The sequence below is a fragment of the Balaenoptera borealis genome (assembly GCF_965194805.1).
Source record: "Balaenoptera borealis genome assembly, chromosome: 21".
In the NCBI taxonomy this organism is placed as follows: Eukaryota; Metazoa; Chordata; class Mammalia; order Artiodactyla; family Balaenopteridae; genus Balaenoptera; species Balaenoptera borealis.
In genome coordinates, this window is record NC_138880.1 from 22,722,471 (window position 1) to 22,740,129 (window position 17,659).

General features: G+C 35.5%; 1 protein-coding gene across 1 annotated transcript in view; it reads right to left on the reverse strand.

The window, feature by feature from the left end:
- LOC309619762 (uncharacterized protein) overlaps positions 1-17,659 on the reverse strand; it is a 434,282-nt gene that overhangs the window by 350,715 nt on the left and 65,908 nt on the right. The window contains exon 3 of the mRNA XM_082375436.1: positions 2,023-2,123. Coding sequence (XP_082231562.1) covers positions 2,023-2,123 — 101 coding nt within the window. The remainder of the gene's footprint in view (positions 1-2,022; positions 2,124-17,659) is intronic.

Consider the following 17,659-nt stretch of genomic DNA (forward strand, 5'->3'; position numbering starts at 1 on the left):
TGAAGACTGAGAGAGTGATGGGGCCCAGACATACAAAGTGGGAAATCTTTGAGGACCTAAAAGTTGTAGCTGTGAGAACAGCTACATTTTCTAATCATCTAATCATAGGATTGCTATAATGTTAATAGATAATGTTCTATAGATAATAGATAATTTTAATAGATAATGCCCTATCCATAGCACCTTGCACACAGTAAGTATTCAGTAAATATTAACTCTATGTTATTTTTATTATTATTATAAAATGGTAGTGCTAGAATGCAAAACCAGTTCTTTCTGACTCCAAATGCTGTTTCTCACCTAAATGCTACATTTAGGCTAAGGATAAACAAGCTATAGAACCCGTTTCACAAGGATTATCCCTCTTCTGTTTGTCTTTTATTTTACTTTTAACAAAATCTTTGTTTGAAGGGCAATAGACATTCAAGATATTACTGGTAATACCAAAGGGACTAATTAAAATTCTGTAAACTCAATCAATACTCTATTATTTATGGATATATAGATATATACATAAAGATGTATGTAATGACATATGTTAACAAGTTGAAATAATCAAATATCACTTCTAACCCCAATGTATTTTGTGCTCTCGTTATAGCCTTTGGCATGAAAATGTTAACAATGTCTCGATTTGACATATTCAAGAGCCTCAGATCTCCATTGCAAAAGCCATTTCAATTTTTTCTCAGGAACGGCATGAGGTACATTAGCAGGCAATGCACCAGCTGGAGGATACATCAAATTGTGCTTTCTGTGGTCTTCTTGAGAAGCGTCATGGGCAGCCGAACATTTTTTATTTTGCATGTCTCTGGCTAGGTACTAACCACTGAGCCATTATTCATAAAAGGCATGAAATTGCAAATTTGTGATGCCCAAGCCAGCTGTGACATCACAATTCAAACCACCCTGAGTTTGAGCAGCTTTGGATCCTTCCCCACGGGGTGCGCCAGCCAGCTCCTATCAAGACAGCCAGCACCCTTCTCTATGGTCTGCTGCCATTCCACTCGCTGGCCCTTCTCTGCTTCTGAGGAGATGCCTACCCGTCCAGGACTTCATAAACAATCGCGTCAGCTTCCATGCTCCTGTGTCTTTTCCCTTGGCCCTGCTAGAGGTAGAGGCTTGCCTGATTTCCCTGACATACATCTTTTGGTTTAACATGGAGGTATTGTTTCAAACTTGCTAATGTATGTGAAACACATGGAGTTCCATACATTTTCCAAACAGATTATGAATTGCTTCATCTTGGTAAATTCAAAAACAAACCGTGTTGCTGCACGTAAGTGCCTGTATGTCTGATTTTTTTCCAAATACTAACCCACCTGGATTTAATAAATTTCCACTTTTGCCTTAGTTTTTTATAATAATATTAAAAATATCTTACTGACCCATCCATGAACATCTCAGAGCCTGTGTGTGCATAGTTTTCCATAGAGTGTTATACCAGGTGATGGGCACACCTGGGCAGGAGGAAAGCAAGCCCTCTGAGGCAACTCCCTTCTTAAGTGAGTTCTAGAAGATGCTGTTACTCCTTTGTGCACATTTTAGAAACTTCCTTCATTTCACCAGGTCAAGAATTTACTCCGTTAACAAGGGAGTCTGTTTCATCGTTTTTCTCTGCGAATGAGGATGAGGATGAGGATGTGATGATAATGACAATGAAGAGAGAGAATTGTCTAAATGAGCAGCCCCATCACTTCAATATTTTAAAATCTCACAATACTATTAATTTTTTGTTTTCTAAGAAGTAATGTTTTCATTTCCCTGGAGTGTGTGTGTTTGTGTGTGTGTGTGTTTGTGTGTGTGTGTGTGTGTGGTGTGTGTGTGATCCTAACCTCTACTCTTCCAATATTCTCATATTTCTTTACCTCCCAACCCATACAAACCTACTTTCCAGATAAAACTAAAGTCATAGGGATTAAAGTGAAAATGCAAGTTAGAATCCACATTTTACCAAATGCATAATGATTACAGCATATGTTTTTAATGCTTTGTGGTTTAAAAAGCAATAAAATGTTATACCTTGTTTATGCCTGACAGCCATCCTCTGAGTAGGGCACTATCTCCATTTTTCAGCTGATGAAACTGAAGCTCGTGAGGATAAGAAGCTTGCTCAGCATTACCTACAAGGCATTAGGTAGAACAGTATGTAACTTGACAGTACTTAACCACTTTTGACCTACAGTTTGTTGTTTTCGTAACATATTTATTGGAGTATAATTACTTTACAGTGGTGTGTTAGTTTCTGCTTTATAACAAAGTGAATCAGCTATACATATACATATATCCCCATATCTCCTCCCTCTTGCATCTCCCTCCCTTCCACCCTCCCTATCCCACCCCTCTAGTTGGTCACAAAGCACCGAGCTGATCTCCCTGTGCTATGTGGCTGCTTCCCACTAGCTATCTGTTTTACATTTGGTAGTGTATATATGTCCATGCCACTCTCTCACTTCGCCCCAGCTTACCCTTCCCCCTCTGCATGTCCTCAAGTCCATTCTCTACATCCACATCTTTATTCTGTCCTGCCCCTAGGTTCTTCAGACCCTTTTTTTTTTTTTTAGATTCCATATATATGTGTTAGCATACGGTATTTGTTTTTCTCTTTCTGACTTACTTCACTCTGTATGACAGACTCTAGGTCCATCCACCTCACTACAAACAACTCAATTTCATTTCTTTTTATGGCTGAGTAATATTCCATTGTATATATGTGTCACATCTTCTTTAACCATTCATCTGTCGATGGACACTTAGGTTGCTTCCACGTCCTGGCTATTGTAAATAGCACTGCAATGAACATTGTGGTACATGACTCTTTTTGAATGATGGTTTTCTCAGGGTATATGCCCAGTAGTGGGATTGCTGGGTTGTATGGTAGTTCTATTTTTAGTTTTTTAAGGAACCTCCATACTGTTCTCCATAGTGGCTGTATCAGTTTACATTCCTACCAACAGTGCAAGAGGGTTCCCTTTTCTCCACACCCTCTCCAGCATTTATTAGAGGAAAACATAGGCAGAACACTCTATAACATAAATCACAGCAAGATCCTTTTTGACCCACCTCCTAGAGAAATGGAAACAAAAACAAAAATAAACAAATGGGACCTAATGAAACTTAAAAGCTTTTGCACAGCAAAGGAAACCATAAACAAGACGAAAAGACAACCCTCAGAATGGGAGAATATATTTGCAAATGAAGCAACTGACAAAGCATTAACCTCCAAAACTTACAAGCAGCTCATGCAACTCAATATCAAAAAAACAAACAACCCCATCCAAAAATGGGCAGAAAACCTAAATAGACATTTCTCCAAAGATGATATACAGATTGCCAACAAACACATGAAAGGATGCTCAACATCACTAATCATTAGAGAAATGCAAATCAAAACTACAATTAGGTATCACCTCACACCAGTCAGAATGGCCATCATCAAAAAATCTACAAACAATAAATGCTGACCTACAGTTTTATTTGGTTCAGACTAATAAGTGAGAGCTAGGACTCTAGTCCAGAGCTATTCTTCACATACCCCGATGCCTGGATTCTTAGTCTATGTGATTTTTTAATGCTATAATAATGGAAATGGTTAGATCATTTCTGTAAAGCACTTGAAAATAATATTGCTGGCAACTTGTTACCTGCCTCAACCTTAAGATGAACTTGATTACCTGGTCATAAGTTAAGAAGCTCTACACACTCTCCAGGATAAGCAGTAAGTAAAAAGGAGGTAAAATATCATACAAGTGTGTAGGTTTCATAAAAAAGCACAAAATTATGAGATTATGTATGATGGAAACAAATTTCATGACTTACTGTTTCATAGGAATAACAACTAAACAAACAATGAGATTTAAGCCACTAGAACTGTGAGTGGAATATTTGTAATGTGTAGGAGAGGTAGTTGCTGAGTTTCTAGAAATTGGGTTTATTAATTCCTGTTTTGTGGGTCTTCCAATATCTACCATTTACACCTTTAGTAGTAAACAGTAGTAAAAAAATTATTTTTACTTAAATTCCTAAGATATTCCATTACTCTATGATTGTGTTACTATAGTCCTCGTTTATTCATGTATTAACTTGGAAAATGGGTACATACACAAACTGGAAAAAGTATAAAAATTTGTAAATGAGAAGCATAAATATGTTGAGGCACACAAAGTATACTGCTAATACAGCCTGGATTAGAGTGATAATGGTTCAATTTCAGCTCAAGTTATATCACCACCATTTCTGGTAGACAAGAACTATATCTTATATAGATGTTGCAAGGTAATGGCTTTAAGTAAAACACTACACCATAGTAATAGACTATATTATTTCACATGAATTAAAAAAAGGAGCATATATAACTCTTTTAAAATAAACAATTTAAATTATTAGCTCTAACAATGAATAAAGGAGATAAAACTCAGTGGAATTCTAATATTAGTTTTACTCAGTGGAATTCTAAAATCTCATTTCACTGATTTTAAACATTGAAAACAAAGTTAGAAACTAGCTAGACTATCCTCACTCCCATTTTGCAAAGGACATGGCTGACCACTAGAACACAAATCCAGAGATTTTTTATCAGTTTAAAACTTTATTGCATACTCTGAACTCAGTCCCTATCTCCAGCTTTCCTGCATCATCAACTTCTACCACCATCAAATCTTGTATCAATTAAATAGATAGTAATGATCAAAACTGAGTGTTTACACTCACTTGCTCACTTTTTCCCCTCCCTCCTTGGCCTAAAGACAGAAGGACAGAGAACCTTGGGACAAGACTTCTCTATCTCATAATATTTCAGCAAGAGTTCAAGATGAAATACTAGAAATACTACCACTACCCTTATGAATGAATAGTTGGGCTTGGGGAAAAAATGAGGAAATTCCTGTAGGATCAGAAATGAAGTTAAAACAACAGTCCTAGGAAGTAAATAAGCAATTAAGCCAACAGTTGACCTTGGTGCATCTACCAGTTTCAGATGACCTTGAACCTTGAACTTTGGTTTGATTTTTACACAGGATCAGAGATCCCTGCCTAAAACCAGAACCCAGTAAGGCTATAGCATCATTGATAGGGTAAACAGGGGGTGGATAGAAAGCCACTTTGAGAGGCAGACAAAAATTGATCCATAAGACAAACTGCAAAGAAATATTATAATACAAACTACGTTTTCTAACCATAATTCAATACAGATAGACACTAGCAACAGTAACAAAAAGGATTGAAAATCCCAGGCATTTGGAAATTGAGGACTGATACAGTTTCATCTGAATGACTGCTCCCACTTCATGAGAATAAAGTTTGCTAAATTCCTCACCTAAAATTCGATTGCGTTAATTAGCCTGTCAATCTGTTATGAAGTTATTGTGTAGAATGAGCATAATACTGGCTCTGTATGTTCTAATGATTCTTTATGTGAGGACTCATTTGTTTAATACATATGAATATTTTTCAAAACAAAATGTAAATTAGTATTTTCAGCCAGGAGTCTTGATGTTTTTAGAAAAGAGCAGGAACAACCATCTAACATTAAATAAAGGTGGTTCTTCTATTTCATTTACTCACACACCTTACTCTTCCTGTTATTATAAGTAATTTTCTCGAAGTTATTCACAGAAGTTTCTCTGATGTTCTCTATAAATTGTCTTACCACCACTGACCTTCTTGAAAGATTACATTTCATACTCTACTCAACAGACCAGACTCCCACCCTTAAACACTGTAAGGTGAAGTTATTATCTTCTGAAAACAAATCCACCTTTTTTCATTTCAACAGTTATTCATCACCTTGCTCAGTGAGGTCATTTATATTCATTCATTCATTTACTGCACAAATATTTCATGATACAAACTATGTGTTGTGTATCTCCAGCCATTAAGGATACAGTGATGAAAAGACACATATATTCCTAGCTATTATAGAGCTTACTTTGTAGCAAAGACACATTATACATAATATGCATTAAGTAAATATTTATTTAATTAATTAAACTTGATAAATCTGTTCATAAAATTGATTTCTTGTCAAGGAAAATTACAGTATAGAAAAATGGCACATGCGTTTTATCAAAGTTTGCCAAAAATCTGTATTTACAGAGAACTAACAAATTGCCTTTGTGTAGAAATAACTGACAGCCTTTTGATTTCATAATATGTAATCACAGAATAAAACTGGAAACCTTTGCTTGCTCAGCACAAATGGAGAAAAGTCTTCCTTTAAAGAATACACATTACAACAGCCTTTTGAAATATAATCAGCTAACTTTAAAGATGAAGTGCCCAGAGAAACAAATGACCCATTCTATTCAAAAACGTATTGTGCCCTTTTGACAGTTGTTATATGGTCGTGTAAGTCCCCGGAGAAAAACCTATGAGAGTTTTCCTTCACTCCCACCAAGAGAAAATTCAATTCATACATACCGGTTATTCAACCATGACCTATTTGTATAGCATCAAGATATTCAATTCACAAACGTGCCCGCTTGTTGGACCTGTTGGTTGGAGCCAGTCTTCTAACACTGGAAGAGGGGACTCCTCTGGGGGTTTATGCGGTGGGGAGGGAGACAGAATCTAATCCTTCACAGCACACTGCCTGCCTGCCAAAGCTCTCCAGCAATTCAGGAGTGCAGACGGTGGAACGCAGCCCCGTCTGGGGAGGTTGTCTGATGACAGAACATCCTAGGAGCTGTCGCGTCAGCTCCATCCGTGGCACCCAGTCACTTTATGAGAGACGCACATGTGCGTCAAGAGTGGCACCTAACGTGACTGCAGTGCCGCCCTCCCGCCATGAGGGAGGGAGATGAAAAACGCTTTGCTTTTCCACAGCAATATATGCAAATGATTTATCTTAATTATTTTTAGATCGCCATATGTTGCCTCATATGTCAAATGTACATTAAAGAGGAATTAGCTTAAATGTCAGCATTATACGATTCACTACTTAGCATTGCAGACACAGAAGCAAAAAGAACGAATCCAAGTGTCAGTGTACACCAATCTGAAAAGTTTCAATAGCAATATACTTTTCTTTCCGCTGTGAACTTGAAATAAGACTTTCTGTCTTAAGTCCTACCCAGGAGACAGTAACTACAAAATCAAAACACAAAAGACAGTCACAGGAGTCAATAAACTAAGGCCCATAAGCCAAATCTGGCCTGCCACGTGCTCTTGTATATAAAGTTTTATTGGAACACAGCCATGTCCATTCATTTACATATTGTCGTTGCTCTCAGGCTATAATGGCAGAGTTGAATAGTTGCAGCAGAAACCATATGGCCTGCAAAACCTAAAATACTTACCATCTGGCCCTTAACAGAAAAAGTTTCCCAACTCCATGTTTCTGAAGTGTGCATCACTCTATAAGGTGTGTCCTTTGCACAGATGCCCAAGTACTGCACAGAGAGAGGACTATGGAGATGTGCATGGAGCTCCCTTGAGTATCCAGCAGAGTACTGATCAGTGACCAAACCACCCAAGATAAGGGTAAAAATCATTAAAAGGATTAGAAGGAGCAGTGCCAGGCCACCACACAGGCAGAAATAGTTCCTGTTCCTATCAGCCATACTGGAAAACATCATAATTCCAAAGCATTCGTTAGAATACTCAAAAGGGTGTTGCCTTAAGAGGAGAAGAAATTTTTTTAATACACTGAATGAAATTAACAACATACTATCCATTGCAGAAGAAAAGATTAGTGAAGAAAAAGAAGCAAAAATTATTGAAAATAAAACCCAAGAAGAAAAAATAATTAAGTGAAAAAGCACCAGTGAACCGTGGTACAAAATCAAAAAGCCTAATATACATTTCACCGGAGTCCTTAAAAAAGAGAAAAGGAAGAAACCAAAAATATTTGATGAAACAATGGCCAAATATTTCCAAATTTGATTAAAACTATGAAACCACGGATTCAAGAAGTTCAACAAACACCAAGCTCAAGAAACACAAACTAAACCAAGGTCATCTATTTTCACTATTTCTATTCAACATTGAACTAGGAGTTCTACCCAGTGCAATAATACAAGAAACAGAAATAAAATGCATTCAGATTGGAAAGGAAGAAGCAAAACTGTCCACCTTCAAAACTGACAAAATTATTTATGTAGAAAATTAAAAAGAATCTACAAAAAAGCTACCAGAGCTAATAAATGATTTTAGCAAGGTTGCAGGATACAAGATCAATATAGAAAAATCAACTTTATTTCTGTACACTAGTGATGGACAATTGGAAACTGAAGTTTAACAAGCAATGCTATTAATAATAGCATCAAAAAGATGAAATACATAGGGACAAATACCTATACTACAAAAAACTACAAAACACTGCTGAGAGAAATTAAAGAAAACCTAAGTAACAGGACAAGTGTACTATTTTATGGGTTATAAAAGACTCAATATTGTTAAGATTTGAAGTATCCTCAAATAGAGCTATAGATTTAATATAATCTGAAAAAAATCCCAGTAGGCATTTTTGTAGACACTTACAAACTGATGCAAAACTTTATATAGAATTCAGAAGACCTAGAATAACCAAAACAACTTCGAAAAAAAAAAGAAAATTGGAGGGTTTACATTACCTTAATATCAAGACTTATTAGAAACGATAGTTACCAAGATACTGTGTTACTGGCATCAAGATAGATAAAGAGACCAATGGAACAGAATAGAACACATAGTTTCCCCCACTGCCAACATCACTCATTGTCTAGTAGCTATTGGTAGCAATTTGATTTTGAACTCAAAAGGTAAGGATACTACTCCCTCAAAACACTTTGCCTCACCAACAAGTCTCTCTTAATAAACAATTATTAAATAATATTAACTTATTATACATCCTGAAATATTCTAGCCTCTCAACTGATAGAAGACAATTTCAAATTTCAATATTTATAACTCAAGCATACTTCTTGGAAATTTATCATGACATAAAATCTTACATTTAGCAGTATATTAGAAATAAATTCTAAAATTGCTAAAAAATTATAGCTATTTAGAAAAGGATGGCTTTCTTATGAGGCAACAAGTTAATTTTCTTTCCTTATAAGATAATAACTAGTAAAACACAACTGGATATCCATGTGCAAAAGAATGAAGTTGGCCCCCTACCTCATACCATATATATAAATTAACTCAAAATGGACCTAACCTAAATATGAGTTAAAACTATAAGATCCTTAAAAGAAAACTTAGACGTAACTATACATGACTTTAGATGTGGCAATGGAGTCTTAGATATGATACAATCTCAAGCTTACTTCGTAGAAATATTTATCACAATCTAAACATCCTACATGTAACAAGGTGCTAGAAAGAAATCTGCTGATATTTATACCTATTTTTTAAAGAAACAGCTCTCTTATGAAGCAAAAGAGTTTTTTTTTCTTTCTTTCCCCATAACATACTTTTCCTATAAGAAATTAGTAAAACAATTCAGAACTTTGTACTATATTCCACGACCTTTGAGTCGCTGAAGGTTTCGAACTAGAAGATTAACACCCACCTCTTCTCGCAATCTGCCACATCAGTTGTAGAAAAACAAACTGTTGAAATGTTGAGTCAAGCAAGTAGTTGTTTCCAAATTATAGGAAGTTTGCAAACCACCCCATGTGTTTGCAGTTTATTTAAACTGAAATTAAATGAAACTTTCTAAAACTCAAGTAGCCTTGCCATATTGTCTGTCCTTAACGGATCTCCAAACTTCTCGTTAGTTGAGAATTTTACAAAGGAACAAAAATTGTTTTGTTTGTCTATTTCACAAGGAAAAAGAAAAAAAAAGAGAGAATGAAAACAAAATCTTTAATTACCAACTTTTAGAGTTCTTAAGTAGATACAAAATCTTTTGAAAGACAGCTTCTTTCTCATCCAATTCTGTGGTTACAATCTCTGTCCAGACCCAGCAATATTTTACTTACATTATCACAACCTCCTGGAATACAAGGCCTCTGACTGCTTTGGATAGAGAACTAAACCCTAGAAAACATTCCATGAGGATATCTTATCAACTCACAGATTAAATCAAAGATGTCTAACAGAATCCTCAATCTCTTTCACATTTAGTTTATTCCAAAACTCTTTTAATCCTAAACAACCTTACTGGACAGGGCTATCTCTGGCAATTGGTCTACTGTTATAGCCTCAATAGCACCGAAAATACTGCATTGCTCATAATAAATACTGGATACATTTATATTAAATAAACATGTGAGTGCACAAACAAGTTTATATATTTTGTGACACATGTAGATAGAGATAAACACAGAGCTGGAAGAGTATAGATATAGTTCTGGAAGATGATGGATTCAGATGTAATCATGAATACAGCTACCACTACAGATGCTAAATGTACAGATGTTACAGATACAGATCACAATTTATATTTGTTCCTTACACTGGAAGGAAATTTTGAGATTTCAAAGTCAACTTTCCATAGAAAGTAGGAATTCCTTCTTCATATCCCTAACTTTGGCTTGAGCACATCTAATGACAGAGCGTGTGTCATTTCAAAACGACTGTTCCTTTGTGGGATAACTGAAATTTATAGAAAGTTAATCATTATAGTTAGGTTAAAAGCTGCTTCATATTTTCTATCCATTAGCCTTAGATCAATCATCTGAAGCTAAAATGTCTGTTCTTTTATAGGTGGAGGAAGGAAAAGGCAGTCTAGGAGAAAGAAAAGTATAAAAAAAGAATGTGTTGTGCAGTGAAATAACCACTGGGTAAACTAATGATTAATAGGTTATGAACTAATTTGAGAAGGTGCTTTCTGAGAATAATGACAAGAAGGATATGTTTCATTAAGCTGGATGTGCCACTTTCTGGGCTCAGGATCTCACCTATAAAATAAAATGATTTAACTCGTCAAGGGTTATGAGCTCAAATGCTATCAAGAGGCAGAGAGGAAACATCAATGAACAAAACATAATAGGAAGATTTGGGGACTGTGTTGAACTGCAAAATACTGCCCCTCTAATGACATTCATATTCAATTTAGAAATCATCCTACCGAGAGCCCAAGTAGACACATCTACACCATCTGGCTCTCAGGCTGCTAGTTTTCTCCCTTGAACTGGAGGACTCTTCAACCCAGTTATCAGGTTCCTTCCACTTATAACCTCTACAGTTTTACAGTTAACTGACCCCTCACAATACTTGTCTTCCCTGAGCATCCTACTGTTTGCAGTTTACCTGCACTTGTGCTGGCTTTCGGAAGCATGGTGAAATTTGTATGTTATCTGTTCTTTTTTGCTTTTGTGCATTTCACCACTCTGACTCACTTCTAAGGGCATGTTATTCCCACCTTCTAGAAGTTCATTCCCACTGTCATATAAAAAACATTCATTCCTGCTTTTCCAAGAATATCTGTGTTTTGACAAGGAGTCCTAGGAAGACTCCACTTAACACAAAGGTATAAAGTCAGAATCATGATAATCCAGGCAAGACCCATAACAGCAGAGCGGGATGAATATTTGGGGGGTCAGGGTTTCAGTGTCCTGTAAACCCCACTGAGTATGTGGTTTTCCAGGTTTTATTAATTGATACAAATTAAAAAATGAGACATAACATTGTCCTACTGGTCTCAAGCCTTTGATTAAGATGTAAGTATCTGCCAAAGTATCTGTGACTATTTTTGTACTTATTAGTTAAAAATAGTTGTGGAGTGCAGATAGTAACACTGGACTTTAGGGAATTAAAAGAGACAAGGCCCTTCTCTGCCCCTTGGCAGACTGACCTTTTGAAAAAAGACTTAATTTATTGGACACTAGTTACCTAATCCACAAAATAGACTGACGCACATCTTGCTTAATTCATAGACTTGCTGTGAGAATACAAATTGAGATACCATATTTCCTTTGTAAAATATAGAGAATTATTTAATGCAACATGTAATTAAAATTAATTTACTTGACCTCTGCTTCTGAGATGTAGTAGGCTGGAGAGGCCAATGCTTCTACTGCAAAAGTAGAAAAAGAAGATGTATTGTTTTTAATGTTCATAACAATATCAGAGAGCTGTGAAAACGACAAAGAGTAAACCAACTAAAACTCCAGGAAGACAGAAATATTATAAAAGTATCTTGTGGTAGTCTGGCATTTGCTGTTCTAAGTTCAGGCTAAGTATAGGATAGGATCGATCCCAATCAGAGATCATTATCATGGAAAATAGAAACCAGAAAAGCATTTAGTAGTTGGACAATGCTAGATGACAAATTGGAAACTTGAGGAGACACAGATACACTGATGTTTTGCCTCCCGGGACATTTGTTGAGCTCTGAGGCTGTGCAGACGGTTGTGGAGCTAGGCGTAAGCTCTGAAGAGGCAGATGAGATTTCCTGCAGTTTCTTAGAGCTTAGGAAGCACACATGCCAGGGGAGAGAACTGTCTAAAGCACATGATCAGTCTTTCCTTTAAGACTTTTGCAATTTCTTGAAGTTGCCTGGGAAAGGTGGCTTGGGAACTGGACTGGGAACTTTGAAAGCACAGAGCTGGGGCTCTTGCAGTCTTTTAGGACTGACTGAAGAGAGAAATAATTGACAGGCTTTCAATCAAAATATCATAGGACCATATTTGAAGAACAGGAGCAAGCAAGACATCAACTGAATTTTACTAACCCTGCAACCCACCCAGCTCCAGCCCAGTTCAACCTCTGACTGACTAAAGTGATGCTCTCCTTACTCCACTTCTATCTGCCTGCACTTTAGTGGAAGACAGAGCCATCTGAGCTCCTCTGGTTCTTTTAATTATCATGTACAGCATAAAATAAAAAATTACTAGATATATAAGAGCCAAGAACATATGACCAATTATCAACAGGAAAAAATAAAACAATAGATGCAGACTCACAGATTATTTCAATATTAGAGTTGGCAAATACTTTTAAATAACTGTGATAAACTTGTTTTTTAAGACAGCAATGTACACGATAGAAATGTATAGACATATTGACTGAAAAGCATGCACATTGATGTTTACAGCAGCATTGTTCATAATCAGTAAAACTGGGAACTACCCAAGAAATAGTAGAATAGATAAATAAATCGTGGCATCTTCACATAATAAAACACATACAGCAATGAAAATGAACAATCTAAAACTCCTCATAATAATATAGATGAATCAATGTCAAGCAAAAGACGTCCGACCCAGAAGAATCCATTCTCTATGACTTGATTTATATAAAGTTAAAAAATGAAATTTAATCTATAATTGAGAAATAAGGAGATAGTGGTTTCCTTAGCTCCTCAGATGCTGGTAATGTTATATTTCTTGATGTAGGGACTGGATACTACAGTGAAAACTCTGAAAATGCATCAAGCTGCATGTACTCAGAATATGTGCACTTTTCTATATGCACTATGGTAAAGAATTTTTTTAGACTGAAAAATACATAAGTCAACTTACTTATTAAGTTCTACAAAAGTTCCCAAACTGAATATGTAGACACAACCTAATTACTCGGAGAATTTACTTACAGCCTAACTATGCTATGTAAAACAAATTCATCAGAAACAACAGTCCAAAGGCAATATTAGAGGTCTTTATCTGCCAAACCCAGCCATTTCTCCAAACCACTTTGCCATGGCTTCCTCTTACTTCTTTATTATTTGATTTAAAAAAAATAACTCTCAATTCTTCCTTTCCCAAAAATGTTTTCTTGTGCCAGGGCATTTAGTGTGTAGAGTAAGACACTCCTCTAAAACGCTTACAATCTTAAAGGATACCCCAGCCCATGGCCAACTGTGTTGCAGAAGATTTAGAAGGTAAATGGCAACACAAAGATGAATTTTTCTCCCAAGTATTTTAACTTAGTCATTTAGCCTGGCACAGTAATCCTCAACTAAAAGCCTCTAACTGAACATCATCCATTCATAACATCATGAAAGGCTTCTGTTATCCCACTTGTTGTTGGCTTGATCTGGATCTGCAAGAACTTGTTGCCAGTATGTCAGAAATTCCTTGTATCAGGGATATATAACCCTTTACAGGTTCAAAACTCACTTATTCACGTGTATATAACAATGTAGTTAAACCTGCAGTGCTTGCAAACTGCAGCAATTTAAATCAATTTTATTATATAGATAATCCACTAAAAAGATATAAACAAAAAATCATACTGGAGTGACAGCTGTCCTATAGATATTACCGTGCACTTGTTTTTCCAGAAAACGCTTTATACATTTCAGAAAGCTGTACTGTATCTTTAATTGAAAATATGTCTGTGCTTCCACAAAAACAGATACCCAAGAATCTTCTCAGACTTAATGAGTATATGAGCCATTTTTCATTACACTGCTCTAAAAACCATATTTTTAAAGTTGGTAACACTCTAGGGTAGAACAAAATGTAAATAAATGGAGAGTTGACTAGACTGCATCTAGTATTGTGGAATCTGCATTCTATTAGCAGTGTCACTGCCAGGATTTTTGTAATTAAAACTCTATTGACCCATCTCTTTTTCTTCCAAAACTGAGAAAGATTATTTACTAGGTCATAAATTTAAAGGTCATCAGATCTAAGACTGTGCAAATGAGCAGAGAACAGCCAGAAATTCCCTCAAAACAAGCATTTCTGTGATGAGATCAGAAGCACACAAACAAGAACAAGTACTGAGGACATGTTCCATATTTACAGTTTCATCATTACATAAAAATACTTTCTTTACATCCAAATTCAAGTTTGTGTTGAAGACCATCTTTGTAAATATGTAAATATAATTTACAAACACACCATAGTGCATCACTGTGTAATCTGTGGTGCTTCTTTTTTCCCCCCTGTCGTTTAGGAACTGAATGTCAAAATCATAGTGTTTCACTGTCGCTACTACAGGGACAAATCTGTGGAAAATACATTCCTTAATCTGTCTCTTATTAGCAGGGTCATTAGCAGATCTTATAAATAGCAGTTGTAGGCTTGTTTACCAATTCCTTTTTTTCCTCTGTATATATAAAGATCATTTATCTGTGTCCTCAATATTAAAGTTTTCAAATGTCAAGCCTAAAAGTCAAGCCTCATTTGAAAAGAAAAGACACATATTGTAAAATCTTTCCTTATGTTTCAAAAGTTGAATTTTCCCTTGAGCTGGAAAAAAATTCCTATGGACTCTAGAGCAATCTTCAACACTTGACACTTCATAGAACTGGGGAAAATGCAAACGGCAAGGGTTAGATTATTTGTTGACTGTTTGTGAGTAATCTTTTTAACATTCGAAAAACATGTTGGACCACCTTCCAGGAAATGTCCTTTGGAAACAAGTCTAAGCTTAAAGATATATTTTTGCTACCAGCAAAGAAAACTTACTTCACCCTAACAGGGAAAGAAAGTTCCATATAGATCTCTAGGTTTCAGTTCACCTCAATTGATCACAACTTAAAATGTACTTTCCTTGTATGTCCACCATTGAGTTTGCATCTGGCTCTTCTACAAATTTTAAAATACAATAAAAAGTAATCTTGATTTATGTTCTGCCTGATTCATCCAGTGACAAAAATTAATCAGATAATTTAAGACAAATTTTTTGAAATATCAGACTGAAATAAATTGTCTTTTTGGAACACATTCATTTGGGCTTATAAATCATATTTAACACAGTATTTTAAAATCCTTAAGACTGCAGGACTATCTTTGCAAGGAATGATTATACAATTTAATAATCTGTTATAACAAAAGTTAGTAGTAAGCAAATATAAGATATATTGAACATTTATTTTTAATTTCAGACAATGGAACAATTTATACGGCTTCTTTAAAGTGAGTTGCCAACTTTAAATGAATGGTGAGGTTTTTCACTGTTATTGTTGTGGTTTGAAGTAACAGGAATACAAAGTTCATGTTTAATGTTACAGTTAATGATTGATTTCTAACCCTAACATGAAATCTTTTTTTCTCTCTCTCTCTTTTCTCTGGTGTTCAACTTTTCTTTGGTTTTCAACTTTGAAGTGTTTGCTTTACAAAACTAAATAAAAATGCACAAGGCATCCTTCAAGTATTGACCCTCCGCCTGGCAGATTTCTTTTGTTCTACACAGGACAATCCGTTCTTATCCTTCATTAATTCTAATAAACTCAGACAGGTGGCTGGCCTTTTCAAAGGACTTGCTTTAAAAATATAACAAAACTTGTGTCAACACATATCAAATGAAGCAAAGAATGAAGCTACCTTTTGTTGAACTCAATTAGTGTGGGCAGCCAACCTTTATTATGCAGAAAAAGAAAAAAAACATATTTTCTTCAATAGACAGTAAGATTTGACTTGAATTAACTTAGGGGTCAGCAAACTATGACTCAGGCCAAATAAGGCCCACAGCTTGTTTTTATAAATAAAGTTTTATTGGAACACAGGCATGTTCATTCATTTACATATTGTCCAAGTCTGCTTTCCTTATACAATGGCATAGTTGAGTAGTTGTGACAGAGACCAAATGGCTTGCAAAGCCTAAAATATTTACTATTTGGACTTTTACAGAAAAAGTTTGCTAACTCCCGATCCAAGTATCTCGATTTTTTTTTTACTTCGTTTTTACCTCCATAGGAGTAGCTAAAAACATGGGAAAACAACCTTTTGGGCAGCCCAAAATAACATGATTTCTGTTGAATTTCTGTGACTATTTTAAGATGCAGAAGCAAAGCATTTCAATCAGGACTTATTTTAATATGCAGAAATATCTATTGGACTCCAGTTTTGCTATAGCCTCAGAGAGCATATGAAAACACTCTCCCTGTAAATTGCATCTTACTCAGTTAAAGGCATTTGTTGGTTTGATAGGTGTGGGTTTTCTTTTTAATTGCTGCAGGGATTTGAATTGCAGGTGAATTAAAATTTAAAATTCTGATCATTTTGCAAACTTGTCACTATGCATGCTATAGGCAAGTTAACAGATTTAGTTATGCCAATGATTGTGAAAAGATACATTATTGCTGTATTATAATGCATAAACAGGTTTTATGTTCTTCTGCATAATATTAGAAACTCAAATTTATGGAGTCACAGAGCTGTGATCATCATCCAGTTTTTAAATAAGGAAGCAATTGGTGATTTATATCACACATAAAAAGTTTCCTTGTCAAGATGCTTGCTGATTCATGGCATATAATTTGGATAAACAATGCAAACTTTTGATAGTGTCATTAGGAATTATTTGCATTCAGGGTTTTTTTTTTAAAGTGTTTTTTGTTGTTGCTAATCTCAGGTGGCATACTCTCTCAACAAATTCTAGTTGCTCAGAAAATCCATTTCAATAGTCTTTATGTCAGAACTTTTGAAATTAAAATATGTGCATGAAAATCTAGGCATTGTGCAGCAACAGCTGTTACATCATAATAAGACAACACACCAGAAGTTATGGCTCCCCTAATGAAAAACACAACTTCATCTATGAAGAAGTCTTGCCAAAAAAAAAAAAAAATTTAACCTGGATCTGATCTAGCCTCTAGATCCAATTACCAATTTACTGGAAATGCAAAGAGTAAAGGAACTTGTTAAATCACACTATGGGGCTGCAACTCCCCAAATCTAGACTGGGGGAAACTCTGTAGGCTAAAGACCCAGTGTCTTAACCAAATAAATTTCAAGGAGAGATAGTGAGGTGAAGTGGAAACTACAGACTAATAAAGACGATCATATGAGGCAATTGCAATGTATTTACCTTATTTGGGTCCAGGCTCAAACAAACA